Source organism: Hipposideros armiger, unplaced genomic scaffold, assembly GCF_001890085.2.
Source record: "Hipposideros armiger isolate ML-2016 unplaced genomic scaffold, ASM189008v1 scaffold_52, whole genome shotgun sequence".
Lineage (NCBI taxonomy): Eukaryota > Metazoa > Chordata > Mammalia > Chiroptera > Hipposideridae > Hipposideros > Hipposideros armiger.
In genome coordinates this window covers 3,000,502-3,026,199 of record NW_017731402.1, presented here as the reverse complement: position 1 = coordinate 3,026,199, position 25,698 = coordinate 3,000,502, and the positions used below count along the sequence as shown (strand labels likewise).

Here is a 25,698-nt window from a genome sequence, read left to right as displayed (position 1 = left end):
TTTTTTTTTTTTTTAATGTGCATTTTAGCTATTGGGAGCTACAGCTATTGAAGACAAGCTACAGGATGGAGTCCCAGAAACCATCTCCAAACTTGCAAAAGCTGACATCAAGATCTGGGTGCTTACTGGAGACAAAAAGGGTAACTCACTGTGTAGGGAAGTGTATCTGTTAGCTCACAGATATCCATAGCTCCTGTTTCCCTCACCCAAGATGACCTTCTTAGACTTTTCATCCTGCACAAACGCTATCCATTTCTTTGAGAATAGACACGTTCCCTAAGAAACCTTTCTCTTACTCCAGCCCACCCTGCCTGCATCCTTCCCGAAACTCCCTCAATTATTCCTTATAATTGGGCTCCTGGTCGAGTCTTACTGTTTTATGATTAATCTTCTCTTCAGCCAGACATAGGCTGTGCTCCTGCAGGGCCATTCCTCTCGTCCCTTCTGTCCTTCCCAGCGCTTTGCCATTTGTTGGGCATAGGTTAGAATTCTGCAAAACACTGAATAGCAACTTTTGTTTTCTTGCCCATTTTATTGCTTGAAAGTTCTAATTAAAATTTTATGCCCAAGGGAAGATTTTTGTTTTTACATTTAGAGCTCAGTAGTGGTGCCTGGTGTTGATACTTTACTCCACAAGTGGCCCATGGGAAACCAGATAGTTTCTCTGGCTCTGACATCATCAGTGGGCTACATACTCTGATAAGCTAAGGGAAGTGCAGCCCTGACTGTAAACAAATACCAGTGGGTGGTGATGGAAAAATGGAAAAAAATCTCCAGGAGGAGCCCCATGTGAGGGATGATGGAAATGGTTACCCTTTCGCCCTCATAACAATGATTAAAACCACATGAACTTAATGTGTTAGCATTTCAGTGAACATTGATTTATTAAATAACCAGTTAATGTCTTTGATAATATAGCCCATTTTATTATTGAAAACATCTCGAACCAGACTTTGACTTAGGCTTATTTTATTGCAGTGAAAGGGATTTTTCTTCTTTATGTGATTTCTATACATTGCTACAGAAAAACAGCATATTTGATTGAATCTGGTTATTTTGTTAATTGAAAAATATCATTACCAGATAAAGTCAATTATTAAATTCATCAGTAGGAATGACATTCGACTTCATTTCTTTCTGTTACAGAAACTGCTGAAAATATAGGCTTTGCCTGTGAACTTCTGACTGAAGACACCACCATCTGCTACGGGGAAGACATAAAGTATGTAAGGGGCCTGCAGAATGAGAAGACGCAACACCTCATTTTTATAAAGACGAGACTAGGTCCAGTACACACAGCAAATTCAGAGAAGTGAGAGCTAGAGTGACACTTTGGTGTCCTCATGTTGAAGTGAAGCAAGAGAACAGGCAGCTCCAAGTTATGGTTGTATCACCGCCTTCTCTTGTCTGAGAACTGGGGGTCTTTATTTGCCCTTCCCGGTGCCGTTTTTCTCTCCTCCTTAGATGTCCCTAGTGCTTGTCTGCTGATAAAGGAAGTGGGCCTGTGACATCACTCACAAATTAATATGAATCATATTCATGTATTGTCTTTTCTAGGAATTTTTTTTTTAACTTTATTGGGGAACAGCCATGGTCATTGGTTACACGTTGCTTTCATGCTACAATGGCATAGTTGACTCTTTTAAGGAGGGCGCAGCTCACAGTAGCCCATGTGGGGATCAAACCAGCAACCTTGCTGTTATCAGCACCACACTCTAACCAACTGAGCTAACCGGTCACCCCTAGGAATTTTACCTTTTGAAAGGAAAAATAGAAGCAACCCCCCTACAATCCCTGGAAGGAAATGTTTGGGTGGGTTACAATCTGCAGTCTTGTCTAGACGGTGCGGGCTGGATACTTCCATGCTTAGCTTGCACTGAAACACGTGTTCACCCTAAGTCAGAGTTGCAGCAGACCTGGAAATGTGGAGGCAAAAAGGCCTGTCTTGTTATAAAGCAAAAATGTGTTGCTGCACAGTTACCTTGTTGGATTTGCTACTGGTTTGACCGTTCCTTTTATTCCTCAAAACATTCCCTTCTGGCCCATCCCGCTGGCGGTCACAAGGCCAAATTAAGTTGTTAACATACACACTTTCCTCTGCTGGTGAAATGATGAAGGAGTTGATGATTGTTATTAGTCTACTTTNGAGTTCAGTTTTAGTTGCGGGTGGGCGTAACCCACCATCAAACAGGCAATCTTGTTGTTACACCAGCCGAGCCATCCTGCCACCTGCTGGCAGCTCAGTGACAGCTCAGCTCGGGAACAGCGTCACTGGCCCATGTGGGAATTGAACCAGGGGCCCTGTTACTCAGAGCTCGTGCTCTTAAGCCAACTCTTAACCAACTAAGCCACTCGGCCAGCCCCTGTCTTTCTTTTATATGTGTTGTTTTTATAACTACTAAATTATAAACATGTATAGTATTGAGTAAGCTCAGTTAGTATCTGAGATGCATAGGGAGGGAAATTCCTCTTCAGAATACACTTACGTGTTGTATGTCTTCTAGATCTTTGTGGTTCTTAGCCTGCTTTCTGCTGGCCTTGCCATCGGCCACGCTTACTGGGAAGCTCAAGTTGGCAATTATTCTTGGTACCTCTATGATGGAGAAGACTCTACCCCCTCCTACCGTGGATTCCTAAATTTCTGGGGCTACATAATTGTTCTCAACACCATGGTGCCCATCTCACTCTATGTCAGGTAAGGCTGGCTACACTTTGGCCTTTTGTTTTAAGGGACAATCGCAGTACATTTTCACAACCGAACACCTCCCTTTCTAGCAGTAATTGTCTCAAAGGTCATAAGGAAGAAGTAAGCAAATAACTTTCATTTCAGAATTGGGGGTAATATCAGGGAAGGAAGTTAACATTGAGTGTCTGCTTGGTGCCAGGCACAGTCCCTTCTATCTCAGCTTCTTTACAGATAAGACTCCCGGAGTTCAGAGATCAAACACTACTCCTGTAGTCACTCGCTTGGTAAGATTCCTTCTCTGTGAGTTCCAAAGCCACTCAGAAAGATCCTGGGAGAAGGTGAAGATTTAGTTGTTTCCTTTTCAAGAGCCTTCCTAACCTCGTGTCTGCCTCCACCTTATTACCGTCTGTCACACCCATTCCTTTGAAAACTCACGGGGCTTCCTGGTCACTATCTCCCAATGGGACTGTCATTCTCCAGGCCCCCCTTCCACCTCTCGACATGTTCTGTTTCTCATCTCAATTTCAATCGCAACCACAATAAAAGAGTCCAGAGTCATGTCTCTGACAAATGCTAATTTCCTTGTTTCATAATATTTCTTCCTTTTTTTACTTTTTTTTCCCTTTTAATACCAAGGTCACTGTCACTGGTCAATTGGATTTTAGAACTTTGGGAGAGGGACTGTGCCTCGAAGCATACTCAGCAGCCAGGGTCTGCTCTTAGTTTCAGTAACTAATAGCCCCGAGGCATACAGGGTCACATACACACTTGTAATTAGAGGCATTTATTTTATTTTAATTTTATTACTTGTGCATTTATTTTCTTTCTAATTTTATTACATGTAGTGACTATTGTTCTTTCTGAACATGAAGTAAAGGCCTGGGGAGCCATCTGTTTGCAGTTGTTTTAAGAGAAACTGAAGACAAGTTTTACCTTTGTCAAGGGAACTTCCACAGAGATAATTTTTTCTGAAACTACACATGTATTTCTTAAACTGTATATGTAGTTTTGGGTTTAAAAAAAACTCATGTGACCAACATGATTTCTTTATTTCTCTTGGAAAATAAAGGTCCTTTTAAAGAATAAGTCAGATCAGGTCATTCCAGATAGCATCTCTGCTTTGTTTTCAATCCTACAGTAGCTTTCCATCTCATTCAGAATAAACGTATTGAGGCCACACTATAACCCACAAGGCCAAGCGTGATCTGGGGCCCTGCCCTGCCCTTCCCCCAACCGAAAACTCCTGCACCTCCCTGGGTTCCCGCCACTCTGGCCTCCTTGGTGCTTTCAGCAACGCCGTTGCCTGCCGCAGGGCCTTCGTACCTGCTCTTATCTCTGCCTGGGACAGTCTCGCCTCCATATCTACAGGGTTGCTCTTTTATTTCCTTCAGGGCTCTGCTCAAACACCACCTTACAACCTTGGCCTTTCCTGGCCCACTCTCTCTCCTTTTTTTTTATTAGTTTTAGATGTATAGAACAATGTAATAGACATTGACACCACTTACAAAGTGATAACTTTCCTCCCCCAATCTACTACCCCTCTGACATCGTATATAGCTATTACAATTCCATTGACTGTATTCCCTATGCTGTACTCCACATCCTGTGACTATATGTATATATATATATATATCACTCTATCTTAAATGTCACTTTCATTCCCGGATGGCCTCCATCTCTCCTTACTCTGCTTTGATTTTCTGTAGAGAATTTTCACGATTTGATATATATTTACTGGTTTATTTATTGGTCTGATTCCATCAGAAGGCAATCTCATAGAGAGTAGGGATTTTGCCTGTTTTATTTACCGATGTGTTCCCGGTGCCTAAAAATGGTGCCTGTCCCATAGTAGGCACTTAGGAAGTATTTATGGGAGGAGAGAAGGAGGGAGTTACCTTTCCATCTGCTTAACTTGTTATGTCATCCTTTGCCCACTTAATAGTTGCTGGATATGTAAATAGTTTCCTTATAACTGAGATATATTGAGTCACTTATAGTTTTAAAATTGAGATGATCTTCTTAGAATATTCTATAACCTTATAAGAATTTAGAAAAGTACTATGATTTTTTACAATGCGGAATCACGATTTAGGGGTTATTTGCTGAAAGCCCTTCCCTACTCAAAAGCACAAGGGGTCTGTAACCTAGTGGACCCTCACTCCCTTTGCCCTACCATGGGGCAGAGGTGAACATGGCCATTCCAGTTGTCCCCAGGTGTGATGGGGAAGGAGAGAAAAGAGAGTGGGGATTGCCACATCATGTGGTCCCTCTGCAGTGCTACCATGTTACCTGTCCCACTGGGCTGTGTTTTTATAATGGGGCCCCATCGCAATGGCTGAATGTGCTCAGGGGTGAGTGGGAAATTACATCGAGCAGGGTGCTTTGACCCTAAGGCTAGAGGAAAATATGTTTAGTTGGAAAAACCCAGAGGCTGGGCGCATGCATGGGCCACCGCCTGGCTTGTGTCTTTGTACATAAGCAGTTCGCTCCTCTAAGCACAAATGAGGATAAAATCCACTACCTGCCACTTATGTCTGAGAGCTTGACTGATAGTAATCTTTTGTCTTCCTAGTGTGGAAGTGATCCGTCTTGGACAGAGTTACTTCATCAACTGGGACCTGCAGATGTACTACCCTGAGAAGGACACACCCGCAAAGGCCAGAACCACCACGCTGAATGAGCAGCTTGGGCAGATCCATTACATTTTCTCTGATAAGACGGGGACACTCACACAAAATATCATGACCTTTAAAAAGTGCTGTATCAACGGGCAAGTATATGGTGAGTGGAAGCCATTATTCAGTGTCGGGGCATTTGTGCCCAGAGCCTGCCTTCCCAGGGTTACTAGTGCTACTCCCAGTACCAAGCTCTGTGGCCATTGTGGGGGGCTGAGTTCTGAAGCAGTGTCACTGGCGACAGTCCTCAAAAAATTAAACTTAACATTACCATGTGATCCAGCAATCCCACTTCTGGGTGTATACCCCAAAAAACTGAAAGTGGGGACTCAAAGAAATATCTGCACCCCCACATTCACAGGCACATAATCTCTAATAGCTAAAGTGTGGGATCAGTCCAAGTGTCCATTGATGGATGGAAGGATAAAGAAAATGTGCTATGTATACACAAGGGAAGACTATTCAGTCATAAAAAGGAAGGAAATTCTGGGATGGATGAAAATTCTGGAAATTCTACAACATGGAAGAACCTTGAGGACATTATATTAAGTGAAACAAGCTATCCACAAAAGCACAGATACTCTTTGATTCTCTTATGTGAGGTATCTAAAACAGTCACATTTATAGAGGCAGAAAGGAGAATGATGGTTGCCAGGGGGTAGGGACAGGGAGCAATGGGGAGTTACCGAGTTTTAGTTTTACCAGGTGAAGAGCTAGCTGTGCAGATGGATGGTGGTGATGGCTGCACAACAGTGTGATTGCCACTTAATGCCACTGAACTAACTGTACACTTAAAAATGGTTAAGATGGTATATTTTATGTTACGTGTATTTTACCACAACTATTTTTTAAGTTGATTTCCCTTCTAATATTCTGTAACGTGCTGTATATTTATAAAAATATTAAGGTTAATGCTGTGTTCAATTAGAGTGCTCTAATTTTTAAACAAAGACTTAATGTAAGTTTTTAAAACCATAAGAACACCCTATGCCTTCCACTGGTCAAAAACTTTAAACTGTTTTCACATAAGAAGCATGTGTGAGGAAGATGGGACACTGAGATTTGAGGAAGTGGTTCCCCTGTGCATGGTGGCTGTGCCTTCTGAGCTGGGGGAGGTAAAGCACCTCCAAGGACATGATTCTGGCCCCAGAGGAGATTGCAGTGTAGAGGGACATATATTTGAACCTCTAGACTAGGAGTCAGCAAACAGTTTTATAATTTTTTTTTAACTTTACTGGGGGACAGTGTATTTTTCCCAGGACCCATCAGCTCCAAGTCAAGTTGTTATCCTTCAATCTAGTTGCAGAAGGCGCAGCTCAGCTCCAAGTCCAGTCGCCATTTTTCAATCTAGTTGCAGGGGGTGCAGCCCACCCTCCCATGCAGGAGTTGAACCGGCAACCTTGTTGTTAAGAGCACGCGCTCTAACCAACTGAGCCATCTGACTGTCCAACAGTATCTTGGCAACACCTCAGCTCAAGTCGTTGTCTTCAATCTAGTTGCAGAGGGCACAGCTCACTGGCCCATGTGGGAATCGAACTGGCAACCCTGTTGCTCAGAGCTCATGCTCTAACCAACTGAGCCACCCAGCTGCCCCAGCAAATTTTTTCTGTAAAAAGTCAGATAGGAAATACCTTAGCCTTTGCAGGCCACATAGGGACTGTATCAAATAGTCTTCATTGTTGTATTTTTTGCTTGTTTGTTTTACAATTTTGGGAAAGGGTAAAAACCATTCTTAACTCGAGGGCTGTCCAGAAACAGGCTGTGCGACCACCAACACAGACCCAAAACAAGATGAAGAGAGGCCTCTGGACACAGGTGGAGACTCAACTTGTTTTGTTCTGTTTCTTTCTCAGGAGACCATCGGGATGCTTCTCAGCACAATCATAGCAAAATAGAGGTGAGTCCACTAATGTAAGGCATTGTTGGGGGTGGGATGCGTATTAGTTTCCTCAGGCTGCTAATATAACGAATTACCACAAATTGGGTAGCTTAAAACAACAGAAATATATTCTCTCACAGCCCTGGAGGCCAGAAGTCTAAAATCAAAGTTGTCAGCAGGGCCGTGCTCCCTCTGAAGGTTCTCGGGAGGATCCTTCCTTGTCCCTTCCTAGCTTCCGGTGGTTGCATGCGGTCCTTGGTGTTCCTTAGCTTATAGATGCAACACTCAAATGTCTGCCTCTGTTGTCATATGGTGTTCTCCTTGTGTGTCTGTGTCCAAATTTCTCTACTTTTATAAAGGTCGTTGGATTAGGACCCACTCCAATCCAGTATAACCTCATCTCAACTTGATTACATCTGCAAAGACCTTATTTCCAAATAAGGTCACTCTCAGGCACCAGGGGTTAGGACTTCAACAGGGTGTCTTTTTGTCTTAAGACGTGTGTGTGTGTGTGTGTGTGTGTGTGTGTGTGTGTGTGTGTGTGTGCGCGCGCCTTTTGACAGTTAAGAATATGTTAAAATCCTACAGTGGTTTTTGGATAAAGTCTCGGCTTCAAAGAAAAGTTCATATCATTTGCTAAGTTTTTTTTATAACCACATTGTCTTTTCCTTTTCCACTTCTTTTAGGAAGTTGATTTTAGCTGGAATATATATGCTGATGGGAAGTTTGCATTTTATGACCATTATCTCATCGAGCAAATCCAGTCAGGGAAAGAGCCGGAAGTGCGACAGTTCTTCTTCCTGCTTGCAGCTTGTCACACAGTCATGGTGGACAGAATTGATGGTGAGTGTCCTTCTCGCACCTCAGACATTGGAGACCAATTTTTTAGTGTGCAGGTAACTTGTGCCTGGGACTCAAATGGCTATAAAGGAGTATGCAGGACAGTTTGTCTCACTTTCACTCACGCAATGAATACTTGTGAGTACCTGCCACTAAGGAGATGGGGTAACAAAGCACGAAACAAGGCCTTGGCATCTGAAAATTTGCATCATCTTCACAGCTGTAGCTCCAGGCATGTTTATCACTCCGTAAATGAAATCTTATCACTAAAAGAAATGGTTAACTCTTGAATTATAATAGGAGACTCAAAATCTTCCCACTGTATTATTACTTAATGTTTATTGAGAGTGAAGAGTCAAAACTTATCTGGACCATAAGTGGAGTTTAAACTTGGTCCATCTTTTCTATAAGATAATTTCAGAGATAAACTTTTATTTCCTGGATTCAGATATGTCTAGGGTTTGAAATANATAATATAGTTTAGTTGTTCCAAAACACTCTCTGGAAATACATGTGAACTATAAAATGTTCTGTACATTATTTCCACTTGGGGAAAATAATCTAAGATAAAACACCAAATTTTGGAAAGGTAATCTGTACAAAGATTGTACCACAACATTTTAATTGTTTTTTAAAAATGGAAATAACCCAAAAACCTAAGAATATCCAATTAGCTAATGAAATTATGATTCTTACATGATAGAATTCTTGAACTCAAAAGTGGGCTACATCATTGAAGATATGTACGCAGAGCAATAAGTAAACTTATAAAAAACAAAGTAAAATATATGACAAATTGACAAATGCTAGAATGAATCTGAGCTGATAAATATCAAATATTATAAATATCATGAATTGGAATTTATGAACTTATTTTGAATAGAGTAGCTTGGATTCACAATAGGAAAAAAATCCCCATAAACTTGTTTCCCTGTAAAAGATTAGTTTTGTTTTGTTTTGGTTTGGTTTTTACGACCAGTTGTTGGGTTGAATGTAAAAGAAAGTTGCTATGGTAACCCTTTTCTTCTTGGATTGAGCTCATTTTTTTTTTTTTTATGATTGTGTTTTTCTTTACTGACTCTGTTTTACAATTTTAGTACCCAGTGACTTAGACTATTCACATTGGGTGTGGTTTTTAAACCCATACACATTTAGTGGTCTAAAACCAACATTTAAAAAATAAAGACCATTTTTGGGCCAGCCGAGTGGCTCAGTTGGTTAAGAGTTGGCTTAAGAGCGCAAGTTCTGAGCAACAGGGACCCCGGTTCGATTCCCACATGGGCCAGTGACACTGTGCCCAAGCTGAGCTGCCGCTGAGCTGCCAACAGGTAGCAGGATGGCTCAGCTGGTGTAACAAGACTGCCTGTTCGACGGTGGGCTACACCTACCTGCAACTAAGACTGAACTTGGCATCTTAAGCTNAGCAGAATTCAAATTGGGGTAGATTCATGGAAAGGGCTGATAGCTGACAAACTGGAGAAGATAGAAAGGGGTGATGACCGAAGCAGAGGTTAAAGTCTGTTTGATTCACCAAGCACATTTTACTCATGCAATAAGGAACAAGGATGATTTTTTTTTAAAGCATCTTGGTCCTCTTAGGTTTTGAGTTATTAGTAAAATGATTCTACTTTTTTTTTCTCTGTTTTTGAATATATGGAGGTGTCATTTTTAGAGCTAACCAGCCAACTTAGGCAAATATGCATTAATCTTATAGTCTCTATTTTCTTCTTTCTCCACTGGGATATTATGGGAAGAGCCCTGGACTGTGTCCTGGAGATGGGCTATCCCAGTTTGGGTTCCTCTCATAACACACAGTGCAGACCAGGGTACCTGTCTGAGCACCAGCTTCCTCTGTGTTGCAGGAGGAAGGTTGGAGTTCAAAGTCTCTTCCCGTCTGACGTCTGACGTTGCTCAGCTCTTTGTAAGTGCAGGAGGTTAAAAGAATAATTGGTTTGATTTTGATACAAAAAGTACCTTGAAAGTTTCCCTTGGAAGGAACCTTTGGAACCACTCCTCCAAATTGTATAGTTATGGAAATTTAGACCCAGAAAGGACAAGAAATTGCCTAAGCAGTTAAAACGCATCATTCTACCATGCTGATGTGCCTTTGCTTTTCTGCTCTCATTGTCTCCTTTTTTTAAGAATAATGGAGATTGGTTAGCCTTTTACTATGTATAACATCAACAAGAGAGAGGAGGAAACTCTTATATGTTGCCAACACATCTGACTAGTTCAACAGATGGTTTGTGTGGCCTGAGTGTTGGCTACACGTGGGGCACAAAGGGAGTGAGGTATGGAGAGGCTGCATTGGTTTTTTATGCTCTGTTACCAGTTACCACAACTCAGTGGCTGAAAACACACATTCATTAGCTCACAGTTCTTTAGATCAGAAACCTGTCCACGGCATGACTGGATTCTCTGCTCAGGATCTTGTTAAAATCAAGGTTAGGCCATGTTCTCATCTGGAGCTCAGCGTCCTCTTCCATGCTGCATGTGACAGGCGATTGCTCTAAGCACACTGAGAATGGAGACAAGTTAGATTTACAGATGTAGGACGTTAACAGAGTTGTGGTTGTGGCAGAATTCGGTTCTCTGTGGTTGCAGGACTGAGGTCTCCATTTCCTTGCTGGCTGTCAGCTGGGGCTGCTGTCTGCTCCTAGAGGCCTTTCTCTCTCCTTGCCACATGATTCCCTCCATCTTCAAAGCCAGCAGGGGAGAATCTCCCTCCCATCAAACCTCTTTCATGCATCGAATCTCTCTCACTAGGAAGAGCCCTTTCACTTTTTAATGATTGACCTAACTAGTTGGGAATACCCAGAGGAATTCTGACGGTCAACTGATTTGGATCTTAATGACACCGGCAAAATCCCTTCCTGACAGTACCTAGATTAATGTTTGCTTGAATAACTGGAAGAAGGTGTGTGTGTACCAGGGGAGTGGGAACCTTGGGGCCATTTTAGACTCCTGCCTCCCTCAGAGGCCACGTGAGAGCAGAGGAGGCCTTCTCTTTACCTAGGTCTTTAAGTTGGGATGATTAGAGAGCCGTGTTTTAGGAGGTTGGAGCAGGGAGACATGGGCAGTTGGTGCAGAAACTGAGGGCCTAGATTGAGGGGTGGGGGGGGTCTTTGGGAAGGATGAGAAAGCCATGAATGTGGGGGACATTCAGCAAGTGATTTGAAGGGGAGAGATGATTGAGGGGGAAGAGTTGTCTGAAAGCTGACTTGTTTCAAAGCTGGTGACTAGAAGACGGGGAATGCTGTTATCAGCCACAGGAAGCTACGGAATCGGAATAATGAGATAGGGGATGTGTGGGTGGGGCATCTTTTTTTATTTGCATCAGTTTCAGGAACCATGAATTAGTCCATAGAAGAAAAGAAGTCCTCTCTGGTTGCCTCTAAGTGTGCAGTAAATAGCTTTCTTTCAGAAATGGTTTCAGAGGACCATTTTATAATCTAGGNAGGAGTTATTTTACAGAGTTCCAGTTTTTGAAAGATGAACAAATTCTGGAGATTGGTTATACAAGTGTGAATATAGTTAATAGTACTGAACTGTATACTTAGAAATAAAGATGGAAAATTTTATGTTGTGTTTTTACCACAATTTTAAAAAGAGATTCATTGTCAAAATTTTCTCACAGTCCACGGCCTGTTCATGGCCTTTTCCTTTAAACAGTTAAATTTCTTTTCTTCCAGTGCTCTTCTTAACACAAGGATGGAAAACCAGAGGAATAGAAGCGGAGTCTATGCAAAATTTGCACCCCCTGCACACGAACCCTTTTTTCCATCTGGCGAAAACCGGGCCTTAATAATCACCGGTTCTTGGTTGGTACGTATCATCAGTGTAGGTGCCTTTGTCTCAAACTAAAGCAGTTCCTTATGGGCCAATTTTATATGGTATTCCATATTAACTGCCAACCTAAAAATCTCTTAGCCTATAAATGAAAGTTCAATTTCCCAAGTTTATAGACTTAACATTATATGATATATGAAAGGAATTATACCAGACTGGTAACAGTGATTGCACCTGGTTTATCAGTGAATGGATATTTTAAATTTTCTTCTTTGTACATTTTTGTATTTTCTACATTTTTAGAGTAAATATGTTTTCCCATCAATGATCTAACCCAAGAATTATCCTTCACATCATCACAATCTTGGGAACGGTACTCTTGATATAAAAACTAAAATGGGTGTAATCCTTTCCCTCTCTGATTTCACAGAATGAAATTCTCCTCGAGAAAAAGACCAAGACAGGTAACATTCTAAAGCTGAAGTTCCCAAGGACAGAAGAGGAAAGACGAATTCGAACGCAAAGCAAAAGGAGGCTGGAAGCTAGAAAAGAACAGCGGCAGAAGAACTTCGTTGACCTGGCATGCGAGTGCAGTGCAGTCATCTGCTGCCGGGTCACCCCCAAGCAGAAGGCCATGGTGGTGGACCTGGTGAAGAGGTACAAGAAAGCCATCACGCTGGCCATTGGAGACGGGGCCAATGATGTAAACATGATCAAAAGTAAGTCTTGCACAGGCAGCCAATGCAACTTGAATTGCTCGAGAAGAAATGGCAGGAATGTTTCTGAGGGTAGCTGTTTCAGATTTCATTGCTTAGGCTTTCATAAAGCAGATGTTTAATAAAGGCACTCCACCATGATGACCACACCTGGGACCCAGCCCTCAAAAAACTTATAGTGAACCCAGTAGGAGACAGCAGGCATTACAGTGCTACTCACAGAATGCCAAGTTGAAGACGAGTTCCATATGGGCAAATGTATCCTTGTTTCCTTCTTTTACATGTGTTTTTACATGTTCTTTGACACTTGGTTCCCCCCCCCTCACCCTTCTGCTTCTCCTCCTGTATTTCTTTAATAAGTTTTGTTTAAAAATCTGCTGAGCTCCGTATACACTGTTGAACTCTCTCTGGTATTTGTTTTGAGACTGTTATTTTCCCTCCCCTAAGCTTTCTTTTCTGGGGCTTTCTTCATGCCTAATAGGTAAATCTATTAGAACTTCACCACTGGGAGACCTGGAGTGAGCTCAGAGGAACACATCTGGCATTGAAGCCAACTTCCAACATAGTCTCATTGTCCTGACCTCCCTAGAGACTTCCAAAGTTCCTTTTGCTGGTTGGAGGACTGTAGGTCCCCACAAATTAAAGGATTTAGTCCCAGCATACAGAAAAACAGTTGTACCTGGTATCAAAGCAAGTGGAACCAAACCCTCATCAACATGTCTCAATCCTGATCCTTTTCTATTCCTTATATAAGAAACATGTTGTAATGAAAATGCCCAAACCAGGGAGACATGACTACTTGTCCTTGTCCTACTGCCAATATGCTGGTTCCACTTGGGCTTATGATCATCTCAAAACAAGAAAATTATCTCCGAGGTCACCTCCAGATTTGTGATAGTAAGATGAACTGTTACGTGACTACACATGTATATGTATGTCCTGTTGCACTGGGTAACTCAGGGCATTATGTATAATATAACTAGATTTTTAGTTCAGCCTATTTTGTAACTCACACATCTATCTTTCTTTTCTTAGAGTCTCTTCTCCTCCTTCTTGGTATATACTAAGAATATTCCAACTTTATCTTCCTCAACAGGACTCCGCTGTATGATGATGTACGTCTCCTTGCTTCTTTATCACGTGTGTCTGTAGCCACTGGCAGTTTAATTCCACTCCCTGTGTTGTGCATGTGCTCATCCTACCACGCAAATAACATTTCTTGCTCTGAATTTGATTTCTTTGTAGCCAGCTCTAGCTTACTTTCCATTATATACCCGTAGCACTAGCTGTGCCAAAAGGACAAGGAACTGAAACATTTTTATTGTTAAAATGTAGACTCTAGTAGTTTGGGGGGATTACCTGGCAAATTTACCATCTGGTTATATGACTTAGACTTGAAAATTGTTTTATTCCTCTGAGTTCTCCAATTTAGAGTGAAAGGAATCACAAACAGTTGACATAGGTACCTTATGGAGAGACTTGTTTTGCTTAAGTTGTCTTAAGAATTTTATTAAGCTCTGTCATATAGATGGTGCTTTTATATATAATCTATAGAGCATCCATTTGGGACAAAAATCAAGGAAACACTGAGGTCTCCTTGGAAGTCAGTAGCTTTATCCAAGTATTGTTAGTGCCTTTTTGTACTTTGTAAAAAGCGTCATCTTTTTCAACTGCATCAAGAACAAACAGTATACAGAAAAAAAACCTGTTGTTTATAAAGAAGTAGAGTGAAATGTAAATGTCAAGAAAATTCTGACCATTTGCTGACCAAGTGTCATGGTTAGCAGTACAGTCCAGGAGAAGTGGGGGGAATTGCAACCCACCATATTTTTGCCCCTAGCAAGGACCCAAGGACTCTCCCTCTTTTGTGTCTAAAGATGTCTACTGGCTGGTGGGTGTTGTTTTTTCTGGTCTAAGACTCTGAACAAGCAGCATGAGGGAAATGAGGTAGAGGCAGAAAAGCTTGAGGAAATGATTGGGTCGTTAAGGAATTACGAAGGAGCCTGCTGGTGAGGCATTTAAAACCACATTTGGAACTTCAGGAAAACTAGGTGCCTATATTTAGATTTTAGGAAAAAAGAAATCAGTGTGGCCTTATGAAGTACATCTGTTCATTGCCTGGAATCACCGTGAGTCATTTCCCACACTGTCCTGGGTCTGCTCAGCAAAGGGTGGACTGGATGCCAGGGCCTGCGGCAGGCGCCCCCCCTTCCTCAGTTCCAACGCAATCTCAACATTTCCCTCTGCTGCTTGTTCAGGAAAGACGGCCTTGGTTTGGTAGAAAAGAGCAGTTTGGCAACCATAACTAGTCATAAGAGCTATTTGTGTGTTTTGAAAGAGGTCATAAATATTGAACGAGATGCAATTCTATTGTTTAGAATTACAAAGTGTTATTGAAAACTTAGGTTTGGACAGGTCACTACATTTTGAATTTGCCAGACCTTGTGTTTTGCAAATGGGGTGGGATTTTTGGAGCCACTGTTAGTTGGAAGCTCTGCTGAGCTGGCAGTCACTTCTCAGGGTCTGAGTAATAGGATGTGTTCTCCAAACATATGTTCACTAAATGATCTCACTCTGTGTCTTCACTTTCATGACTTCTAAGACCTAGATAAAATTTGTAATTCTCTAAGCTGAATGTGATTTAATGGCTTTTGGGAGCATGGATAAGATGGTGACTCGTTTTTATCCATTCTGGAAACTTTCTCCCATGCCAAAAAATATATATATATATGTATTAAGACCATGTTGGGCCATGAATAAGCCTTTGCAATTTTAATAGTGTCTTAGTTAAAACTCTTTTATTATATATGTTGGAGAATAACTAAAGTTAGCTTAAGACAAAAATAAATTTATTTAAAAGATGTCTCATGCTGCCCAAGAAATGAGGCTTCAAAGGATACTAGAACCAGGACCTAGAGCTGCAACAGAATCCCAGCATCTGTCTGTCTGTTTGTCTCCCTCTCTCTAGATTATTTCTCTGCCCTTTAAAAAGAAATATATTCCTCAGAAAGAAATATATCCATCCCATACCTCAAGAATTTATGTTAAAGTTCCAAACACAAACACAACTAAATCCTAATTCCAAATGCCAAGCGAAAGACTGATTGGCCTAGCTTGGGTTTTCTATCAGTCAGAGCACAGGACAGGAATCAGACGCCTCGAGGTACTTTTAAGCAGGAAATGATTAATACAGGGGACTGGACACTCATAAAAGCTCTGGTTGGACTGCAGAAGCAGAGTCTAGGCTGAAAGTCTAACATCTCGATCACTCACTAGAAAAGATTCTAGCTTTGAGGGTCTTTGGAAGAGCTTTTCACTTGAGAAGCCTTTGCAGATGTCTGCTAACCTCTGGCAGCTGGAGAATGGCATTTCTGCAACAGAAATGCCAAAAAGGGAAGTGATGCTGGACTTCAGTTCACTCCCGCTTCCAAGAGTGGATCACAACAGTGGAACTTAATTCACAAAGAGAACCTAGCTGCAAGGGAATATGGGCAATGCAGGGTTTTTATTTGCAGTCCCACCTCTCCAATTAGAGCAGGGTGGAATGAAGGTTGAGAGAACCAGTTCATAGTCTCTACCATCGATTACATATCTGCCCATGGCTGACTCAGTGTGGCCAGGGAGACTTGGACACACTAGTACACCTGGGTGCCTGGGGCTTACCCTGTGGGTGGGTAAGATGGCTTATGAGCTGGCCAGATAATCTGAATGGAATTCCCCACCCACCTAAGATCTTTTCACAAATATTTATGGTGGACCAACCACGTGACCTGGTTAGCAACTTTACCTCTGACTTCGAGTTGAATTCAGGAGCTGCAGTAGGGGATGGTGAGCAAGAGAGTTTTCTTTATTGATTGCTCCATGAATGTCTGTTTTTTTGTTTTGCTATGCAAAGACTTTTATCATCTCAATGTGCTACCTTAAAATAGGCTTATGATTCACAGTATCTTCTCCCTCTGCCCCATAGCTGCCCACATTGGTGTTGGAATAAGTGGACAAGAAGGCATGCAAGCCGTCATGTCAAGTGACTACTCCTTTGCTCAGTTCAGATACCTGCAGAGGCTGCTGTTGGTGCATGGCCGGTGGTCTTATATAAGGATGTGCAAGTTCCTACGATACTTCTTTTATAAAAACTTTGCATTTACTCTGGTTCATTTCTGGTACTCCTTCTTCAATGGGTACTCTGCACAGGTAATAAAACATCATCATCATCATTTATTTTATGTGCAGTTTTGAAGTTCTGTCTCTTAATTGCTGAGGCAGAGATTAAGATTATGGATTACTGTTCTGAAATGTTTCCGGTGCTTTAAAAAGGTGGAGTTTTTTTTCCTGGTCTGTTGGGCTTTTGTTTGTGTCTTTGCCTTCACCTTAGATTTTCTTCTAAGTCACCTTGCCATAAAGAATAGTGAGAAGAAATTGTTCAACTTTGAAGGTATAAAATTATATTGTGACCAAGGCTAAAGGCATACTATAAATTTTAGGTAATCATAGATCTATTAGCATGTCTCCATTTGTTTTGGGGTTTTAGTTTTTGCTGAAACAGGCATAGTGGACATATGTGTTAAAAATGTTGACACAGCAGAAAAATGTCATTAGAAAAAATGAACCTAAGTCAGTGTCGGTGGTTGTCCAAACCTCTTTGATGCTATGCCACAGACAAATAGTTATCAGAGGAGCCTCAGATACGGGGCCAGGAGCAAGCAACCTTGAGCAGAGCTGGGGCCTTCTTCCAGTTTCCATGCAGGAGTGCATATAACTGCCGGTGCCAAGTAAGCCCATTCCCTCGATCCCACCCTGAGGATGGCTGTGTGCACAGCCTGACTTATGCCTTTCAGAAGCACAGGTCTTATATATGGTCAAATTCTGTCTTACAAAATGTTTGAATGGAAATACTGGACTTGCCAGATAGAAGAAAACATAATGGTACTTATGTGCTTTTGGACCAGTTGCATGTATTCTAATTCATTAATTAAGGGACATAAAAAGATGAACACTGTCTCAATTTCCAGCTTTATTCAAATAGAAGACTTTTTCTAAAAACTTTTCGGGGTACACCCCCCACTTATTTAAGGGGAGATTTCGTTTCGGCGGAACCGTCTTTGATTCTGGCCATGACATAGAAACAAACCCATGCCTTCTGCAGGCGTACGTGAGGGATGTTTACTCTGGCAGGAAATGTCTCTACTCAGCCTGGGGACATCCCTGCTTTGAGAGCAGATGAATGCATGCCAACTAGGCTGGCGATGTTTCTTGGTTGGTGACACAGCGACTCTGTCATCTCCCCACAGATTGCGTATGAAGACTGGTTCATCACGCTGTACAACGTGCTGTATTCCAGCCTGCCTGTGTTGCTTATGGGGCTGCTCGACCAGGTAGGAGTCCTGTGCTGACAGGGACACTCTGGACAGACTGAGCACCTCGTAGAGTTCAAAGCAAATATTTAAATGCATTCCTCTGCTTTTCACTTCGTCTGAGTGAGTCTTTTTATAGGTCTGTTGTCTAGCAACAAGAGTAAGTGCTGTGCTTGTTTTGTAGTAACAGGATTTCTGTGCCTGGGTTGAATTCATTGACAAAAGTTTACAATATAATCTTCCTTCTAGACACTAAGATTTTTGATAAGACACTTGACAGTATAGTATGTCTCTATAATTATAACTCACTCATTTTAAAAGTAAATTATTTTAACACTTTCTAAAACTTAGGTGTTTAATTCCCAAATTAGTCCACATTCTATCTAGCAGTAATTCTGAGAAGGTGCTTCCATGCATATAAAGAATAACTTGGAATTAACTCATCAACTTGTATGTGAACATACTCTCCCAAAGAATTAGAAACAATAGATTCTCTGAGGTAAAAAGAGCCTCCCTACATTTTTTGACATAATTTATTTGCTTTCTCTCCATAAATAGCAAAATAATACACTTCTCCCTAATCCCATTCCAATTAAATATCAAATAACAGTGGACTAAAGTAATGAGGTTGATCTCTGTCCCGGACTTACCTTGTTTGGCTTTTCCTTCCCTACAACTTACCAAGTTGAAACTTTTTGTGACATATAAGTTGTAACATTTCTCCGAGTTCTTTGATTCCTGGTGAACGGTACACAAACTCTCACTGTGTTTTCCCCTTAAGGATGTGAGTGACAAACTGAGCCTGCGATTCCCTGGGTTATATGTAGTGGGACAAAGGGACTTACTGTTCAACTATAAGAGATTCTTCGTGAGCTTGCTGCATGGGGTCTTAACGTCGATGATCCTCTTCTTCATACCGCTCGGCGCTTACCTACAAACCATGGGACAAGATGGAGAAGCGCCGTCAGACTACCAGTCTTTTGCTGTCACAATTGCCTCTGCTCTCGTGATAACAGTCAATTTCCAGGTACGTGGTTTTAGTCACCTGTTTTCAGTATCTGTTGGTACCTGTATTTCTGTACATAAGCCAGCGTGCACATCCACCTGGCGCCCCCTCGCCCTCCAACTGAGCCTCTGCCACTTTACAAAATATGAGTGCTCTTTTTACCCCTTAAAACTAAGCACATTCCCTACTTATTGCCTGAGCCAAGGAGTTTCTGATTGCTCAGTATTCAAGCCAAATCATACCTAAATTGCTGAATTCTATTTCCAGAATCCTTAGATCCTTTTATTTCTTGCTAACTCCCCAAAGTGAGTGCTCTGTTTTTCTCTGGTTTCCCAACAGATTGGCTTGGATACTTCTTATTGGACTTTTGTGAATGCTTTTTCAATTTTTGGAAGCATTGCACTATATTTTGGCATCATGTTTGACTTTCATAGTGCTGGAATACATGTTCTCTTTCCATCTGCATTTCAGTTTACAGGTTAGTATCTTCTAAATTCCAAAAAAAGATACAGAAAAATATTAGAGCCTGATATAACTTCTGGGTAAGTAAAAAACACAAACTGTAAATTATTGCTAGTGAATGTTAATGTCCTGAGTGGAAACTGAATGGTGGTGATGAGTTGGAAAGGTGGTACCATGATGGGAGGAAAGCAAATTAAAATAAACTTAAGATATAATTGTGCATCTGTCAAGTTAGATAAAAGCTGCCCTCCTCCCCCCCGCCCCNTACATAGATTGGTGCCGTGTCCTTCCTTTCCAGCATATCACATCAGAAGGCATATGATTATCGGTGATGTTAGCTTTTGATCGCTCAGTGGGGTGGTGTCCACAAGATTTCTCCACTAAGAGGCTGAATTTTTAACCGGTAAAATACATAGTGTTAACTGTCTACTGCAGTCTGATGAGGCCCATTTTGCTAAGTGGCTTCTGTGTGCCTAGCATTTATCTAGGCTGATTGATTAACATGCCTTGCTTCTACCTTGGGGAACTTAAAACTCTACTCAGCTGTGAGGCACATACTACAGTTAAATTATGCACAGATCAAAAAATCTAAGTAAATGGTCACAATGGCCTGAGTATTAAAGGCTGTTAGTGTTATGGGTTTGTAGGTAAGACAGAGTCCTATTGGTTGGCATGGACAAAGAAGGCTCTATGGAAGAAACTACCATAACTGGCACAGGGCATGGAACATAACAGGGAGTCAGGAAGTACTGATTTGAAAGAATAAGTAGGGACATGGAAAACTGAAGGAATCTTATTTTTTTCACTATAACATTCTATATAAATAGTGGCTTACCAACGTTGTTGAGAGCAACATTTTTGTAGGTGCATTGATGATTTTAAATTAATGGTGAATTATTTGCACAGTAACACTTCAGGTTAACTTTAGCAGTGTAGTTTTCTATTAAGAAATAAAACCTGGGACCAGCCGAGTGGAACATTCATGAGGAGTTGGCTTGGAACGCCAGCTCTGAGCAGCAGGACCCCGGTTCGGATCTCACATATGAGGGCCGGTGACACTGCGCCCTCTACAGCTAAGATGGTGAATAACATCTCGACCTGGAGCTGCGCTGCCGTGAGTCGCCGGCGACGGCGTAGGCTGCAGTGGGGCTGGTCGGCAGCTGGTGTGAGCTTTCGTTAGCTGCCGTGAGCGGCCATCCAATGGCCGGTGAGCGACTGCCTCCCCCGGGAAGAGTGCAATGATAATACCAACATGGGTCAGTGAAGCGACGTCCTCCACAACTAGACTGACAAACAAAAGGACAGCAACTTGTCTGTTCTCCTTCCCTGATTCCCCAAAGCTATTCCCCAATAAAATCTTAAAAAAAGAAATCAAACCTAACTTTATTATTTGCTTTTCCTTCCCTTGCTACTAGTAAGAACCCCAGAAGGCAATATCAGGCTCTATTGTAAAGGTGCTGACACAGTAATATATGAACGGCTACATCGAACGAGTCCTATAAAACAAGAGACGCAGGATGCCCTGGATGTAAGTCTCACTTTCACTCTTTATGCTACAAATTCCAAACTTACTGTCTGGTACTATTTCTTAAGCTTGAGAGAAAGCTGTACGTTAACTGCTGATCCTTCGTCTTGGTCTTTTTGAGTGGAAAGGCCACCAAAGTAGGAAAATGGCAGGCTGGTTCCTCTTCTGTCCCTGCCCCTGACTTCCTAGAAGATGACCAGGGTGCCCTTTCCCGGCATCCAGGTTGGCAGAATCTGCAGGATGGGCCTGGGGAATGACTGGTCTCTCTGTCAGTGACCTTGAGCAAACTACATAATCATACTGAGCTGTAGTCTTAACATCTGTGTNGCCCTGGCTTGAGTTTTAAAATTAAATAGTATATATGATTACCTGATTGCATTATAGACTTGAATTATTACTTCCTCAGACATAAACTACAAGCTGGTTTGCAGTGGAAAACGCCTGGTTCTTGTCAGATGGATATGGGTCTTAAAACTCAGGAGCTGCCATAGCTAGTTCTCTTACCTTGGACCAATGACTCCTTCACAACCCAATTTCCTTACATGGTAAAGAGGGTAATACTCCTCTCTCAGAACCGATTACGTGGCACGACCTGTATGAAACACCTAGCACATGGCCTATCACACAAATGGCAATGCCAGTTAATATTTCAAGTTTCAAACCAAAACTATAAATTGGAAAGTGCTTTTTTTTAAGTGCCCCCCAAAATTCAGAAGTATAGATTGCCTAATTTTGCATTTTTAATCAATGCAATGTCAACAAATGCACTTTTTTTTTTCTTATTTGTTCGCTTCTGTATTGGGTTGTCGGAAAAGTCATGACGTATTTTTTTTCTGTTTTTCGTTGCAAAAATGCATTATGACTTTTCCGACAACCCAAGACATTTTCCTGGTTCCAAAGAATTTACCTTCCAAAATTTGTTTTGCTTAATCCAATTTTAAAATGTTCTTTTCTTGAGCAGTGAATGGGATGCTTGGGGAGGACAATCTAGCTGTAAAACTTTACCACAGAGAATCCATTTATGGATTATGGAATAGGAACTATGCCCTCTGGATGAAAGGACCCCTATGATTCATTCTCCTTGTTTCTTTCAGGCACAGCACCAAATGCTCTAAGACAGCCATACATTTGGTTGACCATCATTTTGACCGTTGCAGTGTGCTTACTGCCTGTCGTTGCCATCCGTTTCTTGTCAATGACCATTTGGCCATCAGAAAGCGATAAGGTATAGAAAAAACAGTTCCTCTCCTAACTCTGGGTGCCCCTCACAGAAATCAAAAAAAGTATTTCCCACAAGCAGCTTTCCTGCAAAATCTAAGCTCTTGGGGAGTTTGGTATGAACATTTATGACTACTTTAATTCCATCGTACAAATAAGTCCTTTGGGATTGTCATTTTTGTTTGCTTGCTTTTTATTACAAAAATTATCAAACATAAAGAGGGAGAATAGTGTAGAACCCCCATATAGTTATCCTCTCGATGTAACAATTAACACTATTAACATTTTGCCATGCAAATAGTTTGGGTTTTTTTTCCTTCATTTATGTCACTTCTTGTAGCAGGATCCTTTGAGATACAAATAACAAAAGGCCGTGGCTCAAAATGGTTCGATAATAATGTATCACTTCAACTCACAGAATAATTAGCAGGCTCTATTGATGAGCAACTTAACATCATCAAAATGGACTGGGGTTCTTCCCGTCTCTCCCCTCTGCTATCTTCATTATTAGCTTCATCTTGAGGCCGGACAACAGCTCTACAGCAGTTCCGGGCATCGCCCCCTGACATGGCAATATCCACGGGAAGATAAAAGACTGATCATTCTATTGCTTTCCCTCAGGAGCCTCAAACTTTTCATGGAAGAGCCCAGCACCTTTCCATCCGGTCTCAAAAGTCAGAATTAGGTCACATGCCCATTCCTGGCCTAGTATCAGGCAAGGGAAATCAATCAGCCCCACCCATGAGCGGGGTGTCCACATCACAGGGGGAATGTGGCTGTAGAAAGGAGGGGGTACCTGAATATACTCAGTTTCCATCAGAAAGGAGAGTACGTGCTAGGGGACCACCCTGCAGTATCCCCTAAGATCTCTCTCTTCCACTGACAAGTGTATGCAATAGCAACAAGGGACATTTTCCTCCGGAACTTGAACCAGTCTGATTTAGGCATTGGAAAGAACACGAGCTTCCCCCATTTTCTAGCTCCGAGACCTCACTATCCTCTCTCTCCATTTCCTCCTCTAGAAAGGGAGGCGGGTGATGCCCGCCTCCAAATGGTGTGGGGAGGCCTGGGATACGCGCCCCATGAATGTTGGCTCCTGTGCACCTCCTCTGCCATCACAGGCCTCTATTTCCATTCCGCCAGCCAGTTCTTTTTAGCTCTGTCCCATCTCTGTCCCTTCTGCAGATTCAGAAGCATCGCAAGCGGTTAAAGGCAGAAGAGCAGTGGAAGCGACGCCCAAACGTGTTCCGGCGCGGCGTGTCCACACGGCGCTCGGCCTACGCGTTCTCCCACCAGCGGGGCTACGCGGACCTCATCGCCTCGGGGCGCAGCATCCGCAAGAAGCGCGCCCCCCTGGACGCCATCATAGCCGACGGGACTGCGGAATACAGGCGAACTGTAGAGAGCTGACGCACTGGCCTCGAACCGGCCTGCTGCAAAAACAGTCACACAAAGGAAACGTCTATTTTTTTTTTTTTATTCAACTCTCAGGTCTATTTTTTTAAAAAATTGAATTTGTCACAAGGATGTCGAAGATATCATAACCTTGATAACAAAGCTACTCCTTGGGTTGGACTATTAAGCAATAGCGAAGCCAAGAATACCTTTTTTAAAGTCCTGTTATTCAACTGTTTATGTTCATGATGATTCAAAGGGAACATTTTAACCTAGCCTCAATCTAGGATAACAGAATTAGAAAACGTCTTATATTTCAATTCTAATGGTAGTGCATTATGAAATCACAATTAGATTTTCCAGTCTGGGATCTGCAAGGCAAATTTCCCAGAGGCTCCTTTTTTTTTTTTCCTGTAGGCCACCTTTTAACAAAGATCTTTTGTCTATGATGGTAATGACAAAAGATTTGTGAACGTTCGTCACCAGTAAGCTAAGTAGTCCGATGGTTTTTTCAGAGTTGACAGCGGGCTACACTGTTCACGTTCCCATATTGCTCTGATAATTCAGTTCAATCAAGGACTATTACTTCAAATTTCCTAAGTACAAGGTTTCAGTCTGTTTCGGTTTACTATGAGGTTAAAATAGCACATTGCCTACGTTTACTCTTACTCTCAAATATTACGTTAGCCACTTCGTGTAGTACCAGGTGAGTTTATTCCCTACTTTCATTTAAAATGCATTTAAGTATTTATGGGCTTTTTAAAAAAAGTTTTTAAAAAACTGAGTATATCAGTGATAAATTGCAGAATATTTTGCAAAGCTTTCTTTTGAAAAGCAAACTTTGTGCCTGCCTACATGTAAAGTATTTTACAAGGGACTTGAACAGAAACCTCACTCTTTTTCATTTGTGTTATGCCTTGGGAGGAAAGGCTGTTTGTTGGTAGCCACATTTCTAAGACTGAGAGGCAAAAGTTATTTTTCCAGAGACTTTTCTCATTCTGTCTTTCACACAGTCTCCATATTTTAGTGAAGACGTAGACGTGTTTTCAGTAACTCTGTTCTTTTACCATTAGGCTGTAAACGTTCACAACATCTGTCCTATTGAATTCCTATGAGGAAATCTCAGCATGTACATAGTTCATTTTCTAGGTATGATAAAAAGAATGTATGGCTCTTTATGGAAGCAAATTTCTGAAAGTTTACAACTTTATCTTGTAAATAAAAACAATTGTAAGTTGTTTTTGTGTGTAAAGAAAATTTAGTTCGTGTAATTCTGTCAGTTTCAGATTTCTCTCCCGTTTTGCAAATTGTGGGAAAGGTCGACAATGCAAATGTGTCAAAGACTTACATTGCTGGGTGCAATATTAACAATTTTAAAATGCAAATTGCTTTCGATAAATTATTTCTACATTCTGTAAATCTGAGATTTAATGTATATTTTTGTTTAAAAAATAAATGCTTTAGTAAAATCTTTGGAAAGTATAATCTTTTAAAATTTAAGTTGGGATATTTATTTGTTTATTTTAGAGTTGTATATATGACATAAGAATCTAGGCCTGAAAGGTTTCTAAAGGAATTTAGGGGTCCTCTGGTGGTGAGAAATAAATCTAGGGGCAGGGTACTATGTGTCTGGGGAGAAGTGACTGAGAAAAAACGATCAGACTTCAAAGCCAGGCAATATGGATTTAGAGTTGGTAAGATCGATTGTGTCCAGGGAGGGTGCATCTTAGGGTACTTAGATAAGGGACAATTTTTCCAAATGACCTCAACTTTTTGGAACAAGAATAATAGCAAAGGTGACCCTTGACCAAAAGTAGGGGTTGGGAAGTGAGCAAATAAGTCCAGAAATACAAGACGAGAATTGGCAAGAAAACGAGCAAAAAGGGAATTGGTGAGGACAGGGAAGGGCAAGAGAGCAGCAGGTAAGGAGGAAGTGGGAGACCTGAGATTCAGGTTGCGGGGAGCTGAATCTGGGCTTGGAGGCAGCACAGACTGCCGGCTCCTGGACAGTAAGGGAGGTGACATGATGCCACAGAGAAGATGCTACTCTGTGGGAAGACAGATGGGGGCCTTCTTTGGGAAGCATAGTTAGGGGCTGGTGATGAGAGAGTATCAGTCTGGGGGTGCTTTTGAAGGTGGGAAACAGCACACTCCCC

The 25,698-nt window shown here is 41.7% G+C and overlaps 1 protein-coding gene across 1 annotated transcript in view; it reads left to right on the top strand.

Annotated features, from left to right (window-relative positions):
• Nucleotides 1-25,015, top strand: part of ATP8B1 (ATPase phospholipid transporting 8B1) — a 127,955-nt gene extending 102,940 nt beyond the window's left edge. The window contains exons 8-19 of the mRNA XM_019640608.1: nt 2,505-2,695; nt 5,259-5,467; nt 7,215-7,258; nt 7,927-8,136; nt 11,753-11,905; nt 12,300-12,588; nt 16,553-16,776; nt 17,874-17,957; nt 18,718-18,963; nt 19,282-19,420; nt 22,024-22,154; nt 23,333-25,015. Of these exons, the coding sequence (XP_019496153.1) occupies nt 2,505-2,695; nt 5,259-5,467; nt 7,215-7,258; nt 7,927-8,136; nt 11,753-11,905; nt 12,300-12,588; nt 16,553-16,776; nt 17,874-17,957; nt 18,718-18,963; nt 19,282-19,420; nt 22,024-22,154; nt 23,333-23,557 (2,145 nt within the window). The 3' untranslated portion in view covers nt 23,558-25,015. The remainder of the gene's footprint in view (nt 1-2,504; nt 2,696-5,258; nt 5,468-7,214; nt 7,259-7,926; nt 8,137-11,752; nt 11,906-12,299; nt 12,589-16,552; nt 16,777-17,873; nt 17,958-18,717; nt 18,964-19,281; nt 19,421-22,023; nt 22,155-23,332) is intronic.
• The last annotated feature ends 683 nt before the right edge of the window (nt 25,016-25,698 follow it).